Source organism: Engystomops pustulosus, chromosome 6, assembly GCF_040894005.1.
Source record: "Engystomops pustulosus chromosome 6, aEngPut4.maternal, whole genome shotgun sequence".
Lineage (NCBI taxonomy): Eukaryota > Metazoa > Chordata > Amphibia > Anura > Leptodactylidae > Engystomops > Engystomops pustulosus.
Genome location: NC_092416.1, coordinates 136,085,963 through 136,112,076, shown reverse-complemented (window position 1 = coordinate 136,112,076; position 26,114 = coordinate 136,085,963). Strand labels below are relative to the sequence as shown.

Genomic DNA, 26,114 nt, shown 5'->3' with positions numbered 1-26,114 from the left:
GGGTCTACTTTAACAATAGACACTAAGTGTCTTTATGATACCCAGCAAAAAAAAAAAAAAATGGTCAGTTCACCTAATGTATAGTAACCACCATGTAGCCTTCGGTGCTCAGGAGAGGGAGGAAAATGAATGCGAGCATTCCTGGATCCATCAAAGCCGTGTCGGTATTGGCCAATGACAATGGTAACAGAGGGTAGAAAAAGAAGGTTTCTCCGGCACTCCAATCCACTTAAAAATTCTATGTTTTATTGATTACATTAAAAACAGCATCTCAAAAAAGTGCATGGATGGTACACAGGCCAACGCATTTCGCACATATAAAATATCTCTCAGTTCAGTCATGGTCTTAGTCGTGGTCTGGGCCATGACTTAGAACCGAGAGATATTTTATATGTTCGAAACGCGTTGGTCTGTGTACCATCCATGCACTTTTTTGAGATTATGCTGTTTTTAATATAATCAATAAAACATAGAATTTTTAAGTGTATTGGAGTGCAGGAGAAACCTTCTTTTTCTACCTTCTGTTAGAAATGTCTTTATACAATATCACATATTTCTTTATGGTTTGCTTTACATCTTGTAGAAATAGTGAGATTTGTTTTTGTTTATTACATTTTTGGGTTTCACGAAAACTGGGGAATGATATTGTTTATAGACATTTGCCTATGCCTGAAGTAGAGCCTACATTTGGTAAAATTTTAAAAATTAATAATGTACGCTGTGTGTCTAAAAAAAAAAAAAAAAGGCACTATTCTGTCTCTTAGTCTTTACACAGATATTAAACCGTTTGAATTCTGTTTTATCCAGAAAGGATTCCTTAGGTGTGACGTGTGCATTTACATATAAATACACAACATTCCCACATGCTGGTAAACTAAATAACATTAACGGAGGAGGTGATTGTATCTACCACGATGAAGGATTGTAAACCAAGCACACGGACATACTGGTGTGTGCCCCCCTGGCAGGACAGGATCTGCTCTTCTATTAGTTTCTTATGCCCTTTTCTTTACATTAAAAAGCTTCCATTATGCAAATGAGCCTGAAGTGCTCAAGGTTCTATTAACAGATTAACAGCCCAAACACCTAATGACTTCATCCGCAAAGCCAATAAATCAGAATAAAAATATACAATAAAACATGGTAAACTTTATTACTGATAATCAATGTTACATAAAATACAGTAAATCTGCAGGCAGTGTAAAGGGACAGACAGACAAAAAAGAGTACACACAGTTCAATCAAGGTAACAATAGACACTAAGTGTTCCCAGGTAAGTATGGCTACGGAAAGTAAATGGTGGACACAAATAACGTCACCCACACCTAAATCCGCAGTAAAATAACATAAATACAAAGTGGAGGCATAGGGAAAACAAATATGCAATACAGACCAAGAGCGTGTGTACCACCCCGACACGTGTTTCGCACGATAGGCTTCATCTGGTGGGAGTGATTAACATGCCAGAGCCAGTGGGGGGGGGGGGGGGGACTGCTCCTTTCCAGCCCCTCCCATTGGGCAACTGCCTAGTCACACAGCAGATGCTAATGAAAGGTACAATATAACAGATCTTTTTTTCTGTAAAACCTATTTTTTATACAAAAATAGGGGGGGGGGGGAGTGCTAAAAATGGCTCTCCTCCTGACAGGTTCCCTTTAAAGTAAATTTCAAAAATGTTATAAACCATTATATGTTTGTTGAGTCAGAGTTAGTCCATTTTATTAGGACTCGTGATTTGGTTAATTTCTAACTACTTTGGTCGATTTTTCACTGCCAAAAAGTATCATAAACTATAAACAGGGCTCTTCTATTACCCAGTGTTAATATTGTGTCACACATCCTCATTTCACATGTTTAACACTTTGTCCTCAAAGAGAGACACGGGTGCTTTCTGCAGTGGAATGGTGGACTCAATGGGGCAAATTTACTTACCCGGTCATGTGGCGATCCCCTATCCGGACGGCCCGTCGAAGATGAAGTCCGATTCACGAAGCTCATGCACCTGAGTTCCTGCATCCGTCGCTACCCCGCTGAGGTCCGCCGGAGTTTACCTTCTTCTTCCCGGTGCTTGTAAGTGCGTTTCATGCGCCAAAATCCCCTATTAAATGCGGCGCGAAATGGAAATCGTCGGTAAAACCAACGAAAATGCGCTCCCCGGACCCTTAGTAAATGAGCCCCAATATATAAATCAAACCGTGCCAAACTGAACTGCTGTCCTACAGAACTATGCAGTGGACAGGGGGCTCGAAAGACAATGATGGAAGCCACTGGAAACAAAACCCTGAAAATTCTTCACTTTCCAGGATCAATGACGTATCTCATATCCACGCGCCCATTACAGAAAATAACTGGATTTGCAGAAATACTAGCAGGTACGGCATGAGACTGCTGAGCAGTCATATTAATGTAGGACACATACACTACATGTCACTGGAGGGAAATGACTAAAAAAAAGAAGCACCGTCCAGATTGTTTACATTAGAGCAATTGTGGATTTATCCCTTTTTTTTCTTTTTAGAACATTTCCCTTCGGACAACCCCTTTAATAGACGGATACTTAATACGTGCAATGTGGCCATCTCTGTGTACAGCTCGGCTGACAATAAAGGCCTATGTGGCACATGAAAGGTTAAGTACACATGAAGCAACTGAAGCAGTGGTGACTGGCCCAGGGAGTTGTCAATCACTTGCAGACTGTTTAGTTCTGCCCCTTATCATGTGCCATACTACAGGAAGAATTGAGAGGAATTTAAAAGGGCGATTCCACTTCCTAACAAGCACAAATCAGATAAACAGGACACTCCCATATATTATCACTATCATGTTCAGCCTGGAACATAATAGGCACATGTGTTGTGTCAGCACGGGGACAATGGGATATCGGTTCTGATTAGTGGAGCGTGACACAGATTATACAGTATAATGGTTTACAGGTGGCACTCATCGTTTTACTATCACAAAATAATAATAATAATAATAATAATGAAGCTTTATTGATACGGGGTACACATACAAACAAAACAAGACAATACATTGTCATGGGCATATGAAATGAGGGTCCTGCTTACAATCTTCATAGAAGAAGGGGTTCACACGAGGTGACAGAGTTTGTCAAATATTCCAGCCATTTTCTAATCAATATTATAAGTAAATCTGCATGAGACAGTCACCGGATTTTACAAGAATTTATGCTGATGCTAAGTAAACTGTATAATGGGTTCAGTTGGTGAAAGATTACGTAAAGGGGAGAAGTAAATAATGGCGGTTATTATAAGCAGAGCAAAACAGAGACGAGTGCTAAATCCCATGCAAGCAGAATAATGTGTATGGTGGAATCAACATATTCGAAAACCCTTCTTTACAAAGAGTGAAAAGATAGAGACCAGTGCAACAGAATTAGGTACTTTTCAGGATTGTCCCTGTGCTGTGTTCCTGTCCCCAGTTTCAGTGTTGCAACTGCCCTCCTGTTCTTAGTGGTCATGATACCTACTTTGCCCAATCAGTGGACCCCGGGATGTCACTTCCTTCCACTAATTGGTCAAAGGCCAAAAAAACAAGTTGCACATCGGGAACCACACATGATTCCGGGACTAACCACATAAGTCTATGGGAGCCAGAGAAGGATGACAGTGTGCTCTATAGGAATAGGACAAGTGGGCACCTACAGCTTTATGAAATTATCATAGGGGAGTAGTGCCGGGGCCACTAACCTGGGTATTAGGCTACCTGCATGCATGTTGGTTCAATCCCATGGTCTGCGCACATCATAGGACAGGAGTCCTTGTATTATACAGGAATATGATGCAAGGACTCCCAGTCTGCAGATCGAACTGCAGCATCAGCACTGTAACAATTCTTATAGTACTGGTGTTGCAGTTCAGCTGGCAACCAGGAACCCCTTGCGCCATATTTCTGTATGATACAAGGACTCCAGTCCTGTGCGATGTGCGCCGACCGAGGGATCAGACCAACAGTTTCCACAGCCAACACATATCTGTGTACAACCAGCCTAATACCGTATGGGAACACTAGGGAGTTGGTAAGGGGCATGGCTTATGAAAAAGTGTTTTGCGCACACCACACTTTTTGTGCCTCTTTCTACAACATAAAAGTTAAAAGATATGCATTATCTGTATCTGAAGAGAGAGAAGAAGGTGAAATTTATACATAAAAGTGTGACACCATCTGTGGGGACAGTAAAGGACCACAGAGGTACATTTCATCAGTTGGTTCTAAAGCGAGAGGGAAGTCATATATGGTCAGCAGACATTGGTGGACATTCATTATTTTTGGCACTAGTATTTTTTTGGCGCCCTATTTTAGCAGTGATTTGCACTATGATGTAACGTAAGAAGAACAAATGAGCATCAGAAATGTCAAACCACATTCAAGAAGGGGTTTAGAAGTTGGTACGCTTCTTTTTTGTTGGTCTAATTTTGTGCAAAGGAAAAGGTGTGACTGTCAGAAAAGAAACAAAAATGTGGCACCAACATATTAAAAATATGGTGCTTAAGGCGCAGTAACAAAAATAAAATATCCCCCATTAGACTGGCACAAAACCAAAAATAAATGCCATCCATTGATAAATTGTGGTGGCAGATTTTTTTTTTTGGCGACCAAATTGTGGTGCAAGGGATTAATAAATTGGTGCATGGCTGAAAAGGTTCTAACTGACTCCACATTCATGAAGGTAAAATAGAACTTGGTAGACCAGTTTTTAGCTTGTCTAATTTATCGGCAAAAATTGAGCAATTGAGTGTTGGAATTCCAAATTTGTGCCCAAATTGAGCAAACGTGAAAATGTGTGAGTGCCGGAATAGCAGCGATATTCTGCCCCGACACTTCAAAAATGTGCCGCACAAGAAGCAGTAAGGAAAAAAAAAACAAACAAAAAGGCGGGCAGCACACGTGGTGTTTTGAACCTGTTTCTGGGCCGTTTATAAGCAGTCCGTTAAAAAACGCATGCGTTTTTTTAAAACACATCCGTTTTTGTCTGTTTTTCCCTAATTATGATAATTACGGTAATTGGGAAAAACAGTAAAAAACTGATGTGTTTAAAAAAAAAACGGCCCAAAAACGAGTTCAAAACAACACGTGTGCCACCACCTGAAACTGGCATAAAGTTATTAATAAATTCCCCCCTTTGTGTCATGCCAAAATGAGACAGAAGACTTGCACAGAGGAGAGGGGGTTAAAGCGTTCATGTACATTTGTGTGCATGTAGCCTTATAGCACATGATTAAAAAACTTTAAATGCATTGGTCACAGCCTCCAGTATATAGCTAGCAAGCCCGTCCCCAGTATATAACATTTTTTTGGGCGGAAAAACTGGGCTTTTACTCAAGTATATACGGTACTCAACGTCATCATTTTGGTCAAAATACATTTATGTCTGAGGAGGTCTTTTAACCGATGGGTTTGCAATGCTTTTCAAAGTGCAATCTAAGCGCATGATATGAATGCTGCCTGAGGCTGCATTCACATGTGGCGTTTACATTGCATTTTGAAATGCAATCCAACAGCTGAGGAGAGCAGATTTGCCTAATTACATTGCTGTTAACATGTGTTTTAGAGATGGGTAAATCGATTCTAACAATTCTAAATTCGTTTAGAATTTCAGGAAAACTCTACTTTGTCACAAATCCGAAGATTTATTAACAAAATGGCCACGAACACAACGTGTTACATGGGGCAGAGAACTCTGGGAGGAAGAAAGGAACATGGAGGAACATGGAGGTAGTGTTCCCCACTGTATGGCAGTAGTGTTCCACACTGTATGGCGGTAGTGTTCCACACTGTATGGCGGTAGTGTTCCTCACTGTATGGAGGTAGTGTTCCTCACTGTATGGCGGTAGTGTTCCTCACTGTATGGAGGTAGTGTTCCTCACTGTATGGTGGTAGTGTTCCTCACTGTGTGGTGGTAGTGTTCCTCACTGTATGGCGGTAGTGTTCCGCACTGTATGGGGGTAGTGTTTCTCACTGTATGGTGGCAGTGTTCCTCACTGTATGGAGGTAGTGTTCCTCACTGTATGGGGGTAGTGTTCCTCACTGTATGGCGGTAGTGTTCCTCACTGTATGGAGGTAGTGTTCCGCACTGTATGGGGGTAGTGTTCCTCACTGTATGGTGGCAGTGTTCCTCACTGTATGGAGGTAGTGTTCCTCACTGTATGGGGGTAGTGTTCCTCACTGTATGGGGGTAGTGTTCCACACTGTATGGAGGTAGTGTTCCGCACTGTATGGGGGTAGTGTTCCGCACTGTATGGTGGCAGTGTTCCTCACTGTATGGAGGTAGTGTTCCTCACTGTATGGGGGTAGTGTTCCCCACTGTGTGGGGGTAGTGTCCCTCACTGTATGGTGGCAGTGTTCCTCACTGTATGGCGGTAGTGTCCCTCACTGTATGGCGGTAATGTCCCTCACTGTATGGGGGTAGTGTTCCACACTGTATGGCGGTAGTGTTCCACACTGTATGGCGGTAGTGTTCCTCACTGTATGGAGGTAGTGTTCCGCACTGTGTGGCGGTAGTGTCCCTCACTGTGTGGCGGTAGTGTCCCTCACTGCATGGAGGTAGTGTTCCTCACTGTATGGCGGTAGTGTTCCTCACTGTATGGGGGTTGTGTTCCTCACTGTATGGGGGTAGTGTTCCTCAGTGTATGGCGGTATTGTTCCTCACTGTATGGGGGTATTATTCCTCACTGTATGGAGGTAGTGTTCCTCACTGTATGCGGGTAGTGTTCCTCACTGTATGGGGGTATTGTTCCTCACTGTATAGGGGTATTGTTCCTCACTGTGTGGCGGTAGTATCCCTCACTGTATGGCGGTAGTGTTCCTCACTGTGTGGCGGTAGTATCCCTCACTGTATGGCGGTAGTGTTCCTCAGTGTATGGGGGTATTGTTCCTCACTGTATGGCGGTAGTGTTCCTCAGTGTATGGCTGCAGTGTTCCTCGCTGTATGGCGGTAGTGTTCCTCACTGTATGGCGGTAGTGTTCCTCACTGTATGGCGGTAGTGTCCCTCACTGGATGGGGGTAGTGTTCCTCACTGTATGGGGGTAGTGTTCCTCACTGTATGGGGGTAGTGTTCCTCACTGTATGGAGGTAGTGTTCCTCACTGTATGGGGGTAGTGTGCCTCACTGTATGGCGGTAGTGTTCCTCACTGTATGGGGGTGGTGTTCCTCACTGTATGGAGGTAGTGTTCCTCACTGTATGGGGGAAGTGTTCCTCACTGTATGGAGGTAGTGTTCCTCACTGTATGGGGTGGTGTTCCTCACTGTATGGAGGTAGTGTTCCTCACTGTATGGGGGTGGTGTTCCTCACTGTATGGGGGTAGTGTTCCTCACTGTATGAGGGTAGTATTCCTCACTGTATGGCGGTAGCGTCCCTCACTGTATGGGGGTATTGTTCCTCACTGTATGGAGGTAGTGTTCCTCACTGTATGGCGGTAGTGTTCCTCACTGTATGGGGGTAGTGTTCCACACTGTATGGTGGTAGTGTTCCTCACTGTATGGGGGTGGTGTTCCTCGCTGTATGGCGGTATTGTTCCTCACTGTATGGAGGTAGTGTTCCTCACTGTATGGGGGTAGTGTTCCTCACTGTATGGTGGTAGTGTTCCTCACTGTATGGGGGTATTGTTCCTCACTGTATGGCGGTAGTGTTCCTCACTGTATGGCGGTAGTGTTCCTCACTGTATAGGGGTAGTGTTCCACACTGTATGGTGGTAGTGTTCCTCACTGTATGGGGGGGGGGTGTTCCTCGCTGTATGGCGGTATTGTTCCTCACTGTATGGAGGTAGTGTTCCTCACTGTATGGTGGTAGTGTTTCTCGCTGTATGGCGGTAGTGTTCCTCACTGTATGGAGGTAGTGTTCCTCACTGTATGGAGGTAATGTTCCTCACTGTATGGTGGTAGTGTTCCTCACTGTATGGGGGTAGTGTTCCGCACTGTATGGGGGTAGTGTTCCTCACTGTATGGCGGTAGTGTTCCTCACTGTATGGCGGTAGTATTCCTCACTGTATGGGGGTAGTGTTCCGCACTGTATGGGGGTAGTGTCCCTCACTGTATGGCGGTAGTATTCCTCACTGTATGGGGGTAGTGTTCCTCACTGTATGGAGGTAGTGTTCCTCACTGTATGGGGGTAGTGTTCCTCACTGTATGGCAGCAGTGTTCCTCACTGTATGGGGGTAGTGTTCCTCACTGTATGGCAGTAGTGTTCCTCACTGGATGGGGGTAGTGTTCCTCACTGGATGGGGGTAGTGTTCCTCACTGGATGGAGGTAGTGTTCCTCACTGTATGGAGGTAGTGTTCCTCACTGTATGGAGGTAGTGTTCAGCACTGTATGGGGGTAGTTTTCCTTACTGTATGGAGGTAGTGTTCCTCACTGTATGGAGGTAGTGTTCAGCACTGTATGGGGGTAGTTTTCCTTACTGTATGGCAGTAGTGTTCCTCACTGGATGGGGGTAGTGTTCCTCACTGGATGGAGGTAGTCTCCTCACTGTATGGAGGTAGTGTTCCTCACTGTATGGCGGCAGTGTCCCTCACTGTATGGAGGTAGTGTTCCTCACTGTATGGAGGTAGTGTTCCTCACTGTATGGAGGTAGTGTTCCTCACTGTATGGGGGTAGTGTTCCTCACTGTATGGCGGTAGTGTTCCGCACTGTATGGCAGTAGTGTTCCTCACTGTATGGGGGTAGTGTTCCTCAGTTTATGGCGGTAGTATTCCTCACTGTATGGGGGTAGTGCTCCTCACTGTATGGCGGTAGTGTTCCGCACTGTATGGCAGTAGTGTTCCTCACTGTATGGGGGTAGTGTTCCTCAGTTTATGGCGGTAGTATTCCTCACTGTATGGGGGTAGTGTTCCTCACTGTATGGGGGTAGTGTTCCTCAGTTTATGGCGGTAGTGTCCCTCACTGTATGGGGGTAGTGTTCCTCAGTTTATGGCGGTAGTGTCCCTCACTGTATGTGGGTATTGTTCCTTGCTATATGGCAGTAGTTTTCCTCATATATATACGCCCCCCAATTACATGTCAATTCACATAAGATTTACATCTGTATTTGGATGCGGAATGGATCCACATTATCTGTACCTTGTGCACGGGATTCCATGGCGCTGTACAAAGATAACAAAATTGCACATTGGACCCCAGTAAGAGCCTACATTGATACACTGTAGCAATCTACCACTAAAGGAGATTCATGCTGCAGATCTACTGAGCTCTGAAGAATATGTCAAGCTGTTATAGCTGTAAAAAAAAACTCTCAAGTGTGGGTAAGGGCAGTTTGTTAGTAAAAAAAAAAGACAATGCCGAAAGTGAATGTTGAAAGATTTATCAGAACTTTTGTGGAAAAAAAAGTGGAGACTTGTTCATAGCAGCTTATCAGGTGCCTCATTTTCCAAGGGTTGATGAAGCTGGAATGTGTACTGAGGCCTTGTTCACACAGATTGTCTGTCAAATTCTTCCCTATACCTGCAGCAAAAAAATGTTTGCAGTAATAATATATTTTTATTTTTAGTGCCATCATGTTTGGCAGTGCTTTATAGATTGTTGGGTACTGAAAGAAACAAAATAACATTTTAGTGCAATAACATGCTCATATATAAAGGAATGAGGGCCCTGCTCCCAAGAGCTTACACTCTATGAGATATCTGGTCCGTGTGTCATCAGTGTGTAATCCATCAGTGAGTTGTATGTCCGCATACTGTCAATAGTCTGCATATTACGGTATTTTGGATATGTACAAAAAAACAATGTAATCAGAGTCCCTCTGTGCTGTAGCGTCAAAGACTGTTACAGTGTGCAGGAGCACTTCCCTCCTCTTAAAGGGGTATTACCACAAAGACTCAGGATAACAAAATAACACATTGTCTAATCCACTCAGTTATTAACAAAAATCCAGCATTTCACAGACATAAATCCAAATCTATCAGTCCTGCTGGTACACAATTTTAGTTGCCTCTAGACAGGACCCTGTAACTTCTGACTTAGTTTCGGGCTGCCATCTTGGATTCCTGTGTGACTCCGTGCTTCTGAGTTTCTCTCTCTGCCTCTAGCCCCGTCCCCCTGCAGTACAGCACGGAGTGCAGACTGACACTCCCTCACTTTCTGCCAGCAAACACATTGGGGCAGATTTATCAAGCTGTCTGAAAGTCAGAATATTTCTAGTTGCCCATGGCAACCAATCACAGCTCTCCTTTGAAATATTCATGAGCACTGGTAAAATGAAAGCTGAGCTGCAATTGGTTCCCATTGTGAGGAAAGAGAAGATGTAAACTACAAGAAGATAAGTTATCCAGGGAAAGGCAGGCACATATCTGTGAGATCAGAGAGGTAGCAGAGCTGACAGTCTAAAAGTCTGTCAGCCTCTGTCTGTCATGCCTCTGTGTACTAGGCATCTTATCATCTCTGATCTGTCTCATCTCTCTCTATGTGTCAGTGTGTTAGTATAATGTCAGACTCCACACTCTGGAATCTTACACTGACCAGCCTAGGGAGTGATAGGAGCTAAAACAGCAATAAAACTGAGTCAAAATTGTAAAGTAAGGGGGTTAAAATGATCTTTATTGTGTAAACATCACTTGGGTATTGAGATTTGTGAATTTTCTTTCGTGGGAAAACCCCTTTAAGGTGTGAATTTACAGCAGACACAGAGAGCTGGGTGCTCCTGCACAGTATAACCTGTGAAGTTACTGCAAAGAGGAGCTCTAGTAATGCCCAGACCACTCCAGACCCACCTTCCCGTTACACAACCGCCGATGTCAAAACCCCGCCCATGGGGTTCACTGCCGTCGCTTTGAACGGCCGCATCACAGCCACGCCCCCCCCCCCGTGCCAAAGACGGCAATGTGATGTCCAGGCACAAGACTTCTGTCCGCCCGCCCTCCTCCTCCAACTCCTCCAACGACGTCTTCCATGTGCGCCCACATCCAGTCTTATGGCTACCTTCTGGTCACGTGACGTGACCCGGCGCGCTTGGAGCCTAGAGGACCTGTATGCTCCCGCCACCATTTTTAAGAAGCCAAACTCAACTTCTCTGGGTAAGGTGTGTATACATATATGTGTGTATGTATATTTATATATATATGTGTGTGTGTATATGTATATATACATGATGTGTGCATGTAGATATATGTATATATATTTATATGCTGCATGTATGTGTGTGTGTGTGTGTGTATATATATATATATATTTATATATATATATACATACATACATATATGTGTACGTTCACATATTTCGCCATAGATGGCAATGCAGCCTGGCAGCGGTACATTGCCACACATATGGCCACACTAGGCCACAGTCCTAGTAATGGGTGTAAGGCGAGTTTTGCGTTAAAAGAAAATTATCCAGGCCATGGATGTAGTCCACCAAATCAGGAGAGGTCTGCAGCATTGACACACACACTAATATTTATATACATACATACACACACATACCCACGTATATATATTTATATACATACACCCACGTGTATATATTTGGGAGGGTGGCCCCAGGCAAAAGTTTGCTGTGGGGCCCACTCATTCCTAGTTACGCCACTGCCACTCAGGTTCATTAGCATAATGTTAAGTTGAGTTTAGAAGGAAGGAGGCCATGGATAACAAATATAAGAAGATTACCACAGTCACTGTGCCTGGAGATATGAGTAAGTGTCCCAGGTTTATCATACTTTTATTTCCTTTAAACTGCCCTCCCTTTGTGTACCTTCTCTCTCCCACATTGTGGCCCCCATTACCCCCTCATGTTGTGCCTCCCCCAGCTACCCTCATACTCTAGCCCCCTCTCCTCCTCCACTTTTTATAAGCTTTACACACCTTTACGTCATAATATTACAGCTTATGCTTCAAACAGCAGAGGTGGATTCTGTGGATTGACCGGTAAATGGTGGGCCAGTAGGAGCCTTCTGAAAACCTCTAATGGTGTCTGAAAAAGGGGAAAGTCCAAATAAAATAAGTTTTTAACTTGTTCCACCTTTCCTTGTTGACACCCTTGTCTGGGCCTGAAGGGTCAGAGGAGAAATAAGGCTAGGGTGACCCACATTTTATGCATATGCTAAGTATATATACCATGAAAGCTCCTGGCGTATACCCCTGGCATATACATAGGTTTATAGAGGCAGACACTAGCATTGTTTATCCCATTCTGTTCAATAAGCAGGATAGAAATACTCAGAAAGCTATGTTTTCCATCCAGCTGTTCATCATCCCCTGACCTCCGCTGAGAGTATGCTCAGTTAGGTCCCCTAGTGATGTCCCTGTCCATGTAAGGACAGTGACATCACTAGATTAATGCCCTGTAAATGGTCAATGGTGCTGCCTATATTCACTCCTCCTCCCACATTCAGGGGGTTGGAGGGGGCATAGTGGCATATGAGCATACAGTGGGATACATCCTAGTCATACGTTTTAAGGACACGTCAAGAATCCAGTGTGAGCAGGGCCCTCACTCCTATTGTTCCATATGACTGTGTATACTCTGTAATCTAATTTTACATTTGTATGTGTCCCCTATGATTTATAAAGCGCTACAGAATACAATGGTGCTATATAAATAGACGTGCGTAATCCCGTGGTATAGGCAGATGGAGGACCGGCGCCCGGTGGATGAAGAATTCTGAAGAGCCTCGTCTGCTATCACAATTGTAAATCCAATAATATGTACATAATGTTCCTTCAGTTTTCCTGTCCTTTTGAGATACAAACAGAGTGTAATGAAGAATTAAAATGTTACTGGCCCTTTAATCAGTCCATTGCTTTTCTCTACGTGGAGCAGACACATAGCAGACAAACAGAGATCATTATAGGACTGAAATAAGTATATGATTTTCACTGACCATAATCGTACTACTTGATGATAACTGGCCTTAAAGGGATTTTCTATTAATCTTATTACATATTCCTGGGATAGGTTGGTAAAGTGGTTATGCTGAGAAGGCAAACACTTTGATTTTATATTTCATTAAACCTCAGTCACTTTCCTAATACTGTAATAAGCTGCATATTTTATGCAGTCAGTTCTACAGTACAAAGTCAGCAGCAAACCTACTATGTATAAACATTCCTTGAATCCTACACTTGTACTTCTATATCTTGTGGATTTCATTTTGCACAAGTTGGTCATAACTGTTATGAGCCTGACATAAAGTGACATGGTCTCATAGTATTCATAACCATGTGCAGGGCAAAACAAACACTTCCTGTTGGAGACTCTAAGAGTCATTTCCGCTTTAAGACGGACCTATATGCAGCGTATGTTTACACGGACCTCTGCGGAGTGATACACACACTCATTGTTACAGACTGGTTGCATGTATTGCTCCGCTTATACTCGATTGCTAGCTAAAATAAAACCCGCCTGAGCCCATTCCAGTGCTTCATCATTGTATTCTCGGATACCGAGTAAATTACGGCCACAATTGTTCCTTTCGTCCTCCACTGAGGAGGTCCAACAATCACGTTTTGCTAAGGAACTATTTTGCTCCCAGCTGTTCGGTTTGCTTTATGTGGAGGGGGCGTATAATATTTAACTGTATATATTTCAAATAAGTTAATATATTTCACATTTGAGTCAGCTCTTTTTGTATTAAAAATGTTAAAATGTGCACGCAACTCATATACTACTGACTAAAAAAAGTCTACACTACAAAAATATCAGATTACACCCACTCACTCGTCCAAATGGTACGGCCCACCCTCTCCGATTTGGTTAAAAATCCTTGATGGACAGCAAGGTAGGCCAATAGTATTTTTGTTATAGCTTAGCAACAGCCCGTCCAACTCTTAGCCAATCGCTTCACAGAATAAGCCGCTGTGGCTTTGGCAGCGTTCATTGGTCGGCGGGTAAGTGACATCAGAGGTCTTGTGGGAGTGGTAGTCAAATAGACGCTGACCCCTTATCAGCGACTATAAACCTGGACTACAATTCCCAGGGTTCAGCTGCATGCTGAATTAAGCGCATGCGCTAAGAAAAGGGGGCCGGGTTCTTTATAAAAGCTGGCGTCCCAGGCTGGGCAGTAGCAGTCGGAGGTTGGTTGGCGAGTGTGCGAGTTAAGGCGAAGGAGAGAAGGGAGGAGGAGGGGGCTTGACTGCTGCTCTTGTGTGTCGTAGCAGCAGCCGCCTGTTGGTGGCAGTGCACAACCACTGCATTCCAGTGCAGCCTCTAGTCAACACGCTTGTCTGTGAAGTGGGAAGAACACATTGCTGCTAGCAGAGCTACTATCAAGACACAGCAGCTGTCATGCAAGGTGGATGCAGCCTTCAGGCAAGTTAATTTCTCTGCTCCTAGATCTCCATGGACACTTTTCATTTTGACAGTGAACTTTGCAGCTCTTAAGTGCAAATCCTTGCATCCAGGAGACACTTAGCTTCCATCCTTTGCTGCACCCCAAATTGCTATTGTTGGGGTGCCATGGCTGAAGTGGGAGTTCAGGAGCCAACCCTGCCCTGCAAAAGTTTGGCAGGTGGGGGATCCCTGCTGGCCAGCCAAGAAGATAGTGGGTGGCAACCAATAGCAGAGGAGGAGGGAGGGGAGTGCCAGAGGACAGATCCCTCCACCCTGTCCTGCCCAGCAAAAGAGGACCACGACGGCAAGGTGGGTGACTATCATAAGCCCGGACAGCTCGCCCGTGGCAAATCGCAGCAGGAGGAAGAGTGGAAGGAGCTGGGCAAGAAGAGGCATCGGAGGCGACCATCCAAAAAGAAGAGGAGGTGGAAGCCTTACAACAAGCTGACCTGGGAGGAGAAGAAGCGTCTGGAGGAGCGCGAGTCCCAGAGGGCGTCCAGAATGAGGGCTGAAATGTTTGCCAAAGGGCAGCCGGTGGCACCTTATAACACCACACAGTTCCTGATGGAGGATCATGATCAGGAGGAACCAGACTTGTGTCCCCCTCCACGGCGAGGGGTTGCATCACTTCCATCCCTTCATGCCAATTCTTTCTCCAAAGAGGATAGCACAGAGGAGGATTTGGAGGAAGAAGATGATGGGACTGGTAGTGATGGCATGGGAAGTGATGATGGGGCAGAGTTTTTACAAAAGGACTTTTCAGAGACTTATGAAAAATATCATGCAGAAAGCTTGCAGGACATGAGCAAACAGGAGCTTGTCCGGGAGTACCTGGAGCTGGAGAAATGCTTGAGTCGTATGGAGGAGGAGACCAACCGCTTGAGGCTCAAAGACATCACCACCATGCAAGTGGCCGGCACCCAGGAGTCAAGAATCCGGGAACTGGAGATGGAAGTGGAGAAGCTTAAAGAGGAAAACCATCGGCTACTGCGGGAAAGGGAGCAGGTGGTGGCTGATCCTTCAGGACTCTGATTCCCTCTAGATGCCATTGCAGGAACCTGCACTTCAGTGTTGACTGTTTTCCTTGTGACCATCTTTTGAGAGCCATAAAGACTCCCAACCTTTTGATCCGGTGTTATAAAGGCAGTGTCATCCCAACTTGACTTCGTAGATCAGTTCACCAGACTATGGTGTTTGACCGAGTGCCAGTGACAGACTATGACTTTTATGGTGTCTGTATAGCTCTATATGTTTTTGTTACAAAGATCTTGTGTCCTTATTACTCCGGTCTTTTATCCCCCCCCCTCTTCTTTTTGCCTTCTTCTAACTTACTTGTAAATTTTTTTTTTTTTTTTTTTTAATAAATGTTAAAATCGATAGAAACTTGTTCATTTTATTTAATATCTTTTGTGGTAATGATTGAGGTAAGTAACTTAAATATGTTTTGCAACTGTGGTTGACTATAAATGGTTAACAGGTTATGAGATGCTGGACCTGATTTTAGTGTTATATTGAAATCCTTGCAAAATCAGCACCTTATATTACATAGTTGTATGGCGGTCTCACTATGCTTATAATATGGCTAAATTAAGAATGTCTCAAGAAATTTTACCTAGGTAAGAGGGTGGTCTTCTGAAGTTTATCTATGCTATCAATTTACACAGTCCATGCCATTTTTGTCCACTAGGCTTGTACAGCTCGGGTAGAACTTGCAGAATTTCTAAATTATTGTGTTTTATTTTTTTACATGTCACCCATTGTTGCGCTCTGGTAGTTGGTATCGAAAAGGTGTGTGTTAATTTTGTGCAAATACACAGGATTTTGCTCCAATTTTAAGAAAAGTCACACTATGGCAAATTTTGTTGGCTTTGCACAATTTCAAGAAGGCGTAATTGATAAATGTGTCTAAAATCTTGTAGAAAGGTTCGCTAGGCCTAGTCAATTTATCATTAATTAAGCGTATATAATTTGCCAAATGCCAACAGTTTTTGTGCAACACACTTGATAAATGGCCCACACTGAATTCATAAATGCACCCCCCCCCCCCCCAACAAAATCCCTTGTTATGGGGCTCTTAATATTTGCCATGTTGTGTACATTTTGATGAAAACAGATATAAAATGGCTGCTTCATCAGCTGCTCTTCACTTGTCGACTTCCAGGTCAATCCAAAAAAGACCTGAAGCTTTATACAAGATGGCTGCCTAATGTATTTAATCACATACTATAGCCCACATGTTACTGCAGATGAATGTGAGGTTGCTGCAAGCATCGGACCTGTCTCTAAAGATAGTTTCCTTCCTCTGCCAGCTTTCAGGCGTCTTCATGGTGATCTGACTTCTGCTCCTGAACTGTGGGACCAACTCTTAAGTCCAAAGGATTTCATGAATGTTCTGTATTGTTTACATCCGGGATCTACAGCCTGTTGCTTTCCAGCTGTTGCAAAACTGCAACTCCTTATTCGTATGACTGACGGCAGCCACAGGTTGATGCTACTTGTGTAAACCTGTATACGTGGATAGATTTGTATCCATTCTCCTAACTTGGTGAGAGGGCAAGTTTTTTTTTTTAAGACACTCCGGCAGCTATAGGTAAAGGTGTTAATTTGGGGCTTTGTGCAAATAAACCCCTCCACCACAAAATGTAATATAGTTTAGCAAAGTACGTCTTTATTGTCATAGTTTCTTCTAGGTGTCAGCAAATGAATATATTCTTGTTCATATCAATGCTCAACAGTTGAGGGTTTGTTACAATTACATCTGGTTTAGATAATATACAGTGTGTGTGCTCTAGGTGGAGACGTATTACCCTTTCTGACAGGGCATAGAAATATAATATCCTTTTTGGTAACAGAAGCCAGTCTGGATTGGATACAATTTGAGAACGGGAGGAAATATTTTCGGAATATGAGTGTGTTCCTATTGCAGGTGTATTCCTGTTATATATTTAAGGGACAACCTTTGCATGTACGACAAGCAACACAATTATACATAGAGGTGTAAGGGACCCCATTCTTGTGATCACCCCTACACCGGTCAATAAATTATCCCCTATTGTCTAGCTAAGGATGATTTGAAAGTAGAGAAAGTCCTATCTGACAGCAAGCAGAGTTGCTAAAATATTCAAAAGCATATTAATTACTTAATTGCTGAGAAGTTTTAATTTCTATCATTTTTAGGAATGTGGGATGAAATGTTTGTTATTATTGTTGATTTACATCTTGGGCAAACAATCACCTGAGACCCCTCAAACAAATAAAGGGATCATCCAGGAATTCTATAATCACTTTTGTATAGGTCTGACCTGCACCTCCCTTACCCCCCGCCCCAACAACCACCACATTGCACATCCGCTTGAAGCAGTCGTGGAGCATAAGTGCGTTCTGCTTTACAGGACCATGACTTCATGTCCATTTATCATACGGCCTTGCAATAAAAAAATGCCAAAATGGTATCAATGAAGACATCAGCAATACATAGAAACTGTTTTAAAATAAATTAGTTAAAAGTACGGTATTAAAAAATAATATATATAACTTTAAAAGATGACAGTTGCAGCAATATGCAAATACCTTATATAAGCCTAGTTTTTCAGCACAAAAAATGTGCTGAAAAACCCAAACTCTGCTTATACTCGAGTCAAAAAAAATAAATATATCTAAACTCACCTTTCCGGCAACCCCTGTATATCTTCTGTGCGATCTGTTCGGCAGTGGCGGCAGGCTATATACACTGGGGCAGGGGCTGGCTGGCTATATACTGGGGAAGCTGTGACCAATGCATTTCCCACCCTCGGCTTATACTCGAGTCAATATGTTTTCCCAGTATTTTGTGGTAAAATTAGGGTCCTCGGCTTATACTCTAGTATATACGGGTATGTTTTCCAGAATGGGACAAGCAAAACGGTGAAGATTAGCAATAACCTAGTGTATCACTCTAATAAAGTGGCAAAACTTTAAGATTATTTTATTTATACTCAAACTTTTATTAAAATGAAGTGCTTCTTATACATACACACCAGACCTTGTTGATAATAATCTTTATAAAAAGCCATCATATGCCATAGCACTTTACAAATCATAGGGCAGTGATGGCGAACCTTTTAGGGACCCAGTGCCCAAACTGCAACCCAAAAGCCCCCCATAAAGCAGTAACTTATTGTAACCTGTTCTTCAACAACGTCCAATCATACTGGCCTCCTGAGAACACCAACATAGAAGAAAAAAAGATGGAAAATTTGCATAATTGTAGCCTCTTTTCAGTGTCCCTCTGTACACAGAGAATCATGGGGCCAGCCGGAGGTTCTCCCAGAGCAGAAGGTGAGTGAGTGCTGCTGCCGCTCCTTTCACTGTCTGACATGTCTACCTCTGTGCTGTAGGGCATGTGTAGATACTCTATTCATTTTGGGGTCTTGCCACTGAAATCAGTGGATACAGGATAACTTGTAGTGACAAGAATACCCCTTTAAGTAAATGATGCTGAGCTTCAAAACCCAGAGTTGCGGTACCATGAATTACACTGCTTGGTCTGAAGGGAAGAATGCTGGGATGTCCTCAACCAAAAGAGTCCAGCATATCCCTTTAATACCTGCCACTCTTGTACAAATCTTCCCTGCATATACATCAGTCATCAGTCACCTACCACAGTTAATTTGGGGGTATAGAAACTGTGTGCCTAGGAGTGTATAGTTTTAGTGTGGTCTCCTCCACTAAACTCTAACCATTTAATAATAAATTTATGAAGGTTCACCAAAAAACCAAAGCGCTAAAAACCTGTTTGGAGTTAAATCGGTGGGAAGTAAGTGTACCCACTTCCAAGTCCACTTTCTGGGGTTGTGGGGTTTAAGTAGGTTGGCACCTGGGGAGAGAATTCCCACCTGGATAAGAACTTGGAGCTTTTTAGGGATTCCTTCACGCCCAGCAATTTTGGTGATAACCTGTGGTATTAGACACATGGGCGGGTATCTGTGTAGTTGACCCTAGTGGTTTAACCTCCCCTTATTATGCAACAGTCAAACAGGGGACGTGCAAGATGAAGAGCCTAATAGGAAATGATGGAACCTCATGTGATCAGCTGTTGCCTGGAGGAATCAAAGAACGTGGAAAGGAGACTGATTTTTATTAACACTCGTGCTGTGTTAGTGTAGAGCGAAAAGTGTTGCAGATAAGTCTCATTTACTTGAATGTGCCTGAGCTGCCCACAGGTGATGTGACAGATGTGACATTGGTCTATGAAGCAGAGGCAGCGCTTGTTGGACCCTGCAAATCATAAATGAATCATCTATTCTGAGCATGGGTCATCATCAAGTATTTAAAAACTGGGATTCGGCTTGAATAACTTGTATGTGAGCGGAGTAATATAGTGTAGATGCCAATCTCTTCCAAGAGGATGTACAGACACTAATGAAATTCTTATGGCAGGTTGTGGCCTGTACTCAAAATCCTCCCAGCAGAGGGCAGCGTGTTTGTTTACATGTTCATAGTAAGTTTCTACCATATTAACATGTGCTACCCTTCACTGACATTGAGTAAAGAAAGAAAATCTGAGCACCATTGACTAGCACTTCTGAGAAGATATCCTTCCAGCATCTTTCTTCTATTTTGCTGTGCTTTGTATGGCCAGCAAACACTCTGGTTCCACTGATTTGCTGGACAATGAAAGTGCTCTTACACATTGCTTCGGCAAGCAACAGTATATTGTGATTGTTCAAGGTGGCTGCTGCTAACACTCAACACCCCCAGGCCCTTGCAGACAAACATGTGCAGCCTGTGGAAACATAACCGTGTGCTGATCTGATCCCACGGACTGAGCACATTGCACAGGATGGCAGACCTTTCAGCACACAACAATACGATGCAAGAGCTCCCTGTCTGATGGATCAACTGCAGCGCCAACACCGTTACACACATGTGTATGAGGAGGGGTTTCAGATGATGTGCTTTCAGCATGTTGCAAGACACCCCAAGTGCATTGTGTGAACATGACCTTGGACTACTTAGTAAATTTGTTCATGAATTCTGTTACATGACCAAAGCTAGTTGTGTGTCTCTGCAACAGTTGAAATTATGCAAGTGAATTGAGTCCACAGAAAGAACTCCGTGCTAATTTTGCTTAGCTTTGCAGGTAATAATAATTCCTTTATTTATATAGCGCACACCGATTACTTAGCGCTACACAGAACTTGCCAAATTAGTCCCTGTTCCTAATGGGGCTCACAATCTACTCACCCTACCAGTATGTTTTGGAGTGTGGGAGGAAACTGGAGAACTCAGAGGAAACCAACGCAAATACTGAGAGAACATACAATGCAATGCAACCCCATTCTCTTAAATTGCCTAAGATATTGCAGGGTGGCTCATGGATCTTTGGTTGCCAGACAGTAATTAGAAAGGGACAATTTAAGCCCACCCTTGATCCCCTATTATTTACCGCTGACACTACACATCCTGAGAGCTCACATTAGTAAATTAGACAGAAACAGTTATTTAGTAGCATCTAGTGCCTTATAGATGATGATCAGCTCCATCAGGAGGAGGACTTTGTCACACCACCAGAATTCACCTCCAGATTTCTTCTGCTTCATGCAGCATATCTCCACACTGTGTCCGTAAAAATAATTCACCTGGATATCAACACTGTGCTCTTAAATAATATATATCCCTCACCAGAGATCGAATGTATTGTTTCTGACAGTAAAATACTAATTTTACAGCAGAGGGGGAGTAAGAAATATATAGTAAATCAAATGGATAACATGTACAATAAAGGAAATAATTATTTGATGCTTTCTAAAATTTTAAGTGTAGGTTAATTAACATAGAGAGAATATTGAAAAAAAGAATCCAGAGAATCATATTGTATACATTTATATAAATGTGTCACATCAACCTCTCTCTTCTGGTGTTGTTCCCTCTTCCTTCAAACATCCTTTGGTCACCCCATAAAGCTTCCCTGAAACCATCCAGTGCTGCTAACTATCCAGCCTCTCTCCCTTTCATCTCCAAACTCCTGGAACGCCTGGTCTATCCTCAACTAAGCCGCTATTTCTCAGCTAGCTCCTTCCCTGATCCCCTACAATCTGGTTTCCGCTCCATGCACTCCACTCCATGCTCTTTCTAAAGTTTCCAATGATCTTCTCACTGCTAAATCCAAAGGTGACTATTCTCTCTGTTCTTCTAATTCTCTCGGCAGCCTTACAGTTTAAAATAATAACCCTCATCCATAAAGCTCTGTATAATGCTGCACCCCCCTACCTCTCCTCTCTTATCTCAGTCTATCGCCCAACCCGTGCTCTTAGATCCGCCAGTGATCTTAGATTAACCTCTACCCTAGTGCGGACCTCCCACTCGCGTCTCCAAGACTTCTCTAGAGCTGCACCAATTCTATGGAATGCTCTGCCCCGGACTATCAGACTAATACCTAACCTCCAAAGTTTCAAACGTGCTCTTAAAACCCATTTCTTTAGGCAAGCCTATAACACTCATTAACTGCATGAAGTTTTAACTCTTCTACTAACCCGTCCTGTGTCGTCCTCCCATCTGTTATCCAGCAACCAACAGGCACCAGACTTCTCTGCAGTCCCATTCACCCTGGACCTGGTATATAAGATGACGGCTGAGTGGGTCAAGCGACAGCAATTCCATTTATTATATTTTGTTCTATTCCCTAAGAAGAATGGCTTGACCATTAAATATTCTTTTACCTCGTGTTACCCCATCATCCTCATAAACCGTAAGCTCTGGCGAGCAGGGACCTCACTCCTGTTGTTCCATACAAATGTTATGCTCTGTCATGTTATATTATATTTGTATTTGTTTCCTATGATTTGTAAAGCGCTACGTAATATGATGGCGCTATATAAATAAAGATTATTATTATTATTATTAGATACTGTGGACCACCAGGTCATCCTCAGGATGTTTTGCTCCATGGGCCTAAAGGACACTGCACTGGTTTTCTTCCTATCTCTAGGACCACACGTTCAGTGTCTCCTTCTTTGGATCTCTCTCTTCTCCTCTTCCTCTCCCTGTCCGTGTTCCTCAGTCCTAGGTCCTCGTCCATTGAAAAAAAAAACCAGATGATTTGTTTTTTTTAGTATCATCTTTATGTTGATGATACCCAGCTATATAAGTCTGCACGTAATATCACTCCTGCCTTACTGTAGAACACCATTGACTCTCTCTCTGCTGTCTCTTAAATCATGTCCTCTCCCTTCTTGAAACATAATCATTACAAAACTGAATTTCTTGACTTTCCTACCGTCTACTATACGACCCAACCATGATTTCTCCATCTCGGTCACTGGGATCACTGTAGCACCAAGGCAGCAGGCCCACTGTCTTGGGGTTGTGCTGGACACCTACCACTCCTTTGCACTGTGTATTAAATCTCTTGCTCGCTCTTGTCAGATCCACCTTAAAAACATCTCCAGAATCCATCCATTTCTTACAATTGAAACCTCTAAAACACTAATTGTCGCTCTGATTCATTCTCTTCTAGACTACTGTAACTCCGTACTAATCTGTCTTCCAGTTACTAAACTCTCTCCTCTACAATACATTCTCAATAATAGGGTGGCACGGTGGTTGAGTGAGTAGCACTTCTGCCTTGGTCTGCCTTGGTCAACAAACCCACCCAGGTCAACATCTGCAAAGAGTTTGTTTGTTCTCTCCGTGTTTGCGTGGGTTTCCTCCTGGTCCTCTGGTTTCCTCCCAAACTTCAAAAACATACTGATAGGTTGATTAGATTGTGAGCCCCATGGGGACAGGGACCAATTTGACATGCTTGTGCAGCGCTGCGTAATCTGTGTGCGCTATATAAATAAAGAATTATTATTATTATAATAATACAGCAGCCAGGCTTATCTTTCAGCACAAATGCTACACAGATGCTTCCAGTCTTTGCCAATCACTGCATTGGTTGGTTGGTTCTGAATTACCTTCATCCACAAGACTCTTCATAATGTTACACCATCTACCTCTCCTCTCTCATCTCAGTCAATCGTCCAACACGTGCTCCTCGATCCGCCAGTGATCTTGGATTATTCTCTTCCTTAACTCGAATTTCCCACTCTGTCTCCAGGACTCTTCCAGAGCTGCACCAATTTTCTGGAATGCCCTACCCCAGTCTATCAGACTATTACCCAGCCAATTCTGGGTACTCTCCCGGTCTGCTTCTCTGCAGTCCCACTGACTATGGACTTTGTATATAAGATGGCGGCTGATGGCTGGTTCAAGCAGCAGCATTTTTATTTATCAAGTTATTTTTATTCCATTCCCTTATAAAAATGGCTGGAGCATTACATAAGTCATTTTACCTCTTGTATTACCCCCTCATCTGTAAGCTCTTGTGAGCAAGACCCTCACTCCCATAGTTCCATATGACTGTTATTACTCTATAATGTCTTATTTTATGTTAATATTTTCCCCGGAATCTGTAAAGCGCTACAGAATTTGATGGACCTATAAAAATAAAGATGATTATTGTTATTAGCATTTTGCAGTGAGAAATAAGGATTTAATAATCCTGGCAAACAAGACTTAATACTTGGTGGTAAAACTCCTCCACTACACTCCTCTTTGCAAATCATCTCTAAATCAAGATTTTGAGGTTTTCGCTTGGTTACTCGGAGCTTCAGCTCCCTCCATAAGTTTTCTGTGGAATTAACGTATGGAGACTGGCTAGGCCACCTCATGACCTTAATGAGCTTCTTTCTGAGCCACTCCTTTGTTGTCTTGGCTGTATGTTTTGGGTCATTGTCTTGGTGGAGAACCCAGCCACAACCCATTTTAATATCCTGGAGGGAAGGAGGTTGTCACTCAGGATTTTACGGTACATAGCTCCCTCCATTCTTTCATTGATGCGGTGCAGTAGTAGGGAAACAACCCCCAAAACTTAATGTTTCCAACTCCATGCTTAACATTGGGGATGGTGATCTTTGGGTCATAGTCATCATTTCTCCAAATACTTACTTCTCTCAGCAAAATGGAAATAAATGTAATTTTTCCCTATTCTTTTAATATTTTGTCTCTCTGTGTTAAAATTAAACTTACAAATAAAACCCAGGATCAAATAATTATTTTCTTCACTGTAGGGTCTGGGGGAAGAATTTCACATTAACCTGCAGAAATTAAGGTAGCAAGCCTATCCTGTGGACAGGGTAGATCCAGAACATGGGCCCCAGTGCAAATGTACCAAATTTTCATTGTGTTCTCTCCTGTACATAACCCCCCTGACACATGCTTGCTCCAAAAATAATAATAATCTTTATATCACGGCATCATATTCCATAGCGCTTTACAAATCATAGGGAACAAACACAAATAAAATACTACCTTACAGAGTACCAGCAGCCCTATGAAACAATAGGCGCGAGGGCCCTGCTCACAAGAGCTTACAGTCTATCAAAAACAACTGTGCTTATCATTTTCAGCTACATAAAACACAGGCTAAATAATGTTCCCCCAAATGTGGCCTAACATGTGAGTTGCACTGAATAATGCCACCCATCTAATAATAGCCACATTAAATAATTCCCTCCCCACTAAAAATAAGCCCATTCTGAATAGTGCCCCTAAACTAAATAAGTAATGTTCCCACACATTGTACTGTCCATTTACAGCCTCCAGCTTATAATGTCCCCCAAAGCCTAACTAATGCCCCCACTGTCCTCCGCAAGTAATGTCACCCACAGCCCGAGCAAGTGATGCCCCCCAGTTAGTTATGTCCGCACAGCCTCCTTAATGTGCTTCCTCCTCACAATGTATAATAATAAAAACACTCATACTCACCTTTGTTCTGTTCTCACCTCCTAATTAAGCCTAGACCCGTGCTTCACTACAGTACTCCCCTATATCTGTTTCCGGAGGTCTTCCTCTGGGACCTACACCATTTTTGGTAATGGTGGTGGCTGACCCCTTTCTGAGGCAGGGCTGAATGGAGAGTGGGCTGAATGGGTCAGCGGGCCACCATTCCCAAGACAGGTGTGGGTCCAAGAGGTATGACCTGCACCTATTGTGTACTTATCACATATTCTGTGGATCATGTCATTAATAGTTGAATGCAAAAATCCTTTAACATGCTGAGTATTTTAAACCTTCAGAAAAATAATTTCCTAATGCAGATTTCTCCTGTATCATGTTGATAGCATAAGCGTGCTATTACTGTATATTGCTGCAGGTCTGACTCCAACCAGCTGCAATTATATCCTAGATGTCCCCGGTCTAAGGGCATGTGCAGATATTTACAATGGAAATGTAAGTGTGCCCAGACAGAGGCATAGTCTTACGGTGGGATACCTAGTGAAACAAGATGCAAACCTAGCCAAATTTGGACTTTTTTAAGGAGCAAAATTGCTGTTATAATTGTCATAGATTGTCATGTACAGGCTTTACCGCGACCTCTGCCCCTCACAACACAACTGACCACTTTATCCCCTATATTCCCCAAGAATAAATAGTACGTACAGCGCCCTGAACTGAGGGCATACAGCTTCCCCTAATTAATATAGAGCTCCACTACAGTTCGTGTTCACATGATGATGAATAGCCAGGGAAAAGAGGCAGAGGAGCTAACAGCTCCAAAATGCTAGCCTCCGGCATAGGAGAGGATAAAAAAGACAGAGAAAGGATGCGCTCTCTTTGGGATGTACAGTCGTCACTATTCAAAAAGGTGTATAAAATATAGGTGGACTCTCACCTGACTGCACAAATGTTCGGGCATATAGTAAAATTCCTGGCGGACGATCCTCTAGTTCTGTATGCTCCCTTGTCCTGGGGATGTGGTGGATAGTTTAGAAGATAAATATACCTAATTTCCTCCGTAGGTGAGAGATGGAAGAT

General features: G+C 43.1%; 1 protein-coding gene across 1 annotated transcript; it reads left to right on the top strand.

Moving 5' to 3' along the window:
* Nucleotides 1-13,989: 13,989 nt before the first annotated feature.
* Nucleotides 13,990-15,628, top strand: HEXIM1 (HEXIM P-TEFb complex subunit 1). Its single transcript, XM_072111202.1, has one exon. It carries the CDS (start codon nt 14,403-14,405, stop codon nt 15,306-15,308), a length of 906 nt encoding a protein of 301 aa, XP_071967303.1. The 5' UTR covers nt 13,990-14,402; the 3' UTR covers nt 15,309-15,628.
* The last annotated feature ends 10,486 nt before the right edge of the window (nt 15,629-26,114 follow it).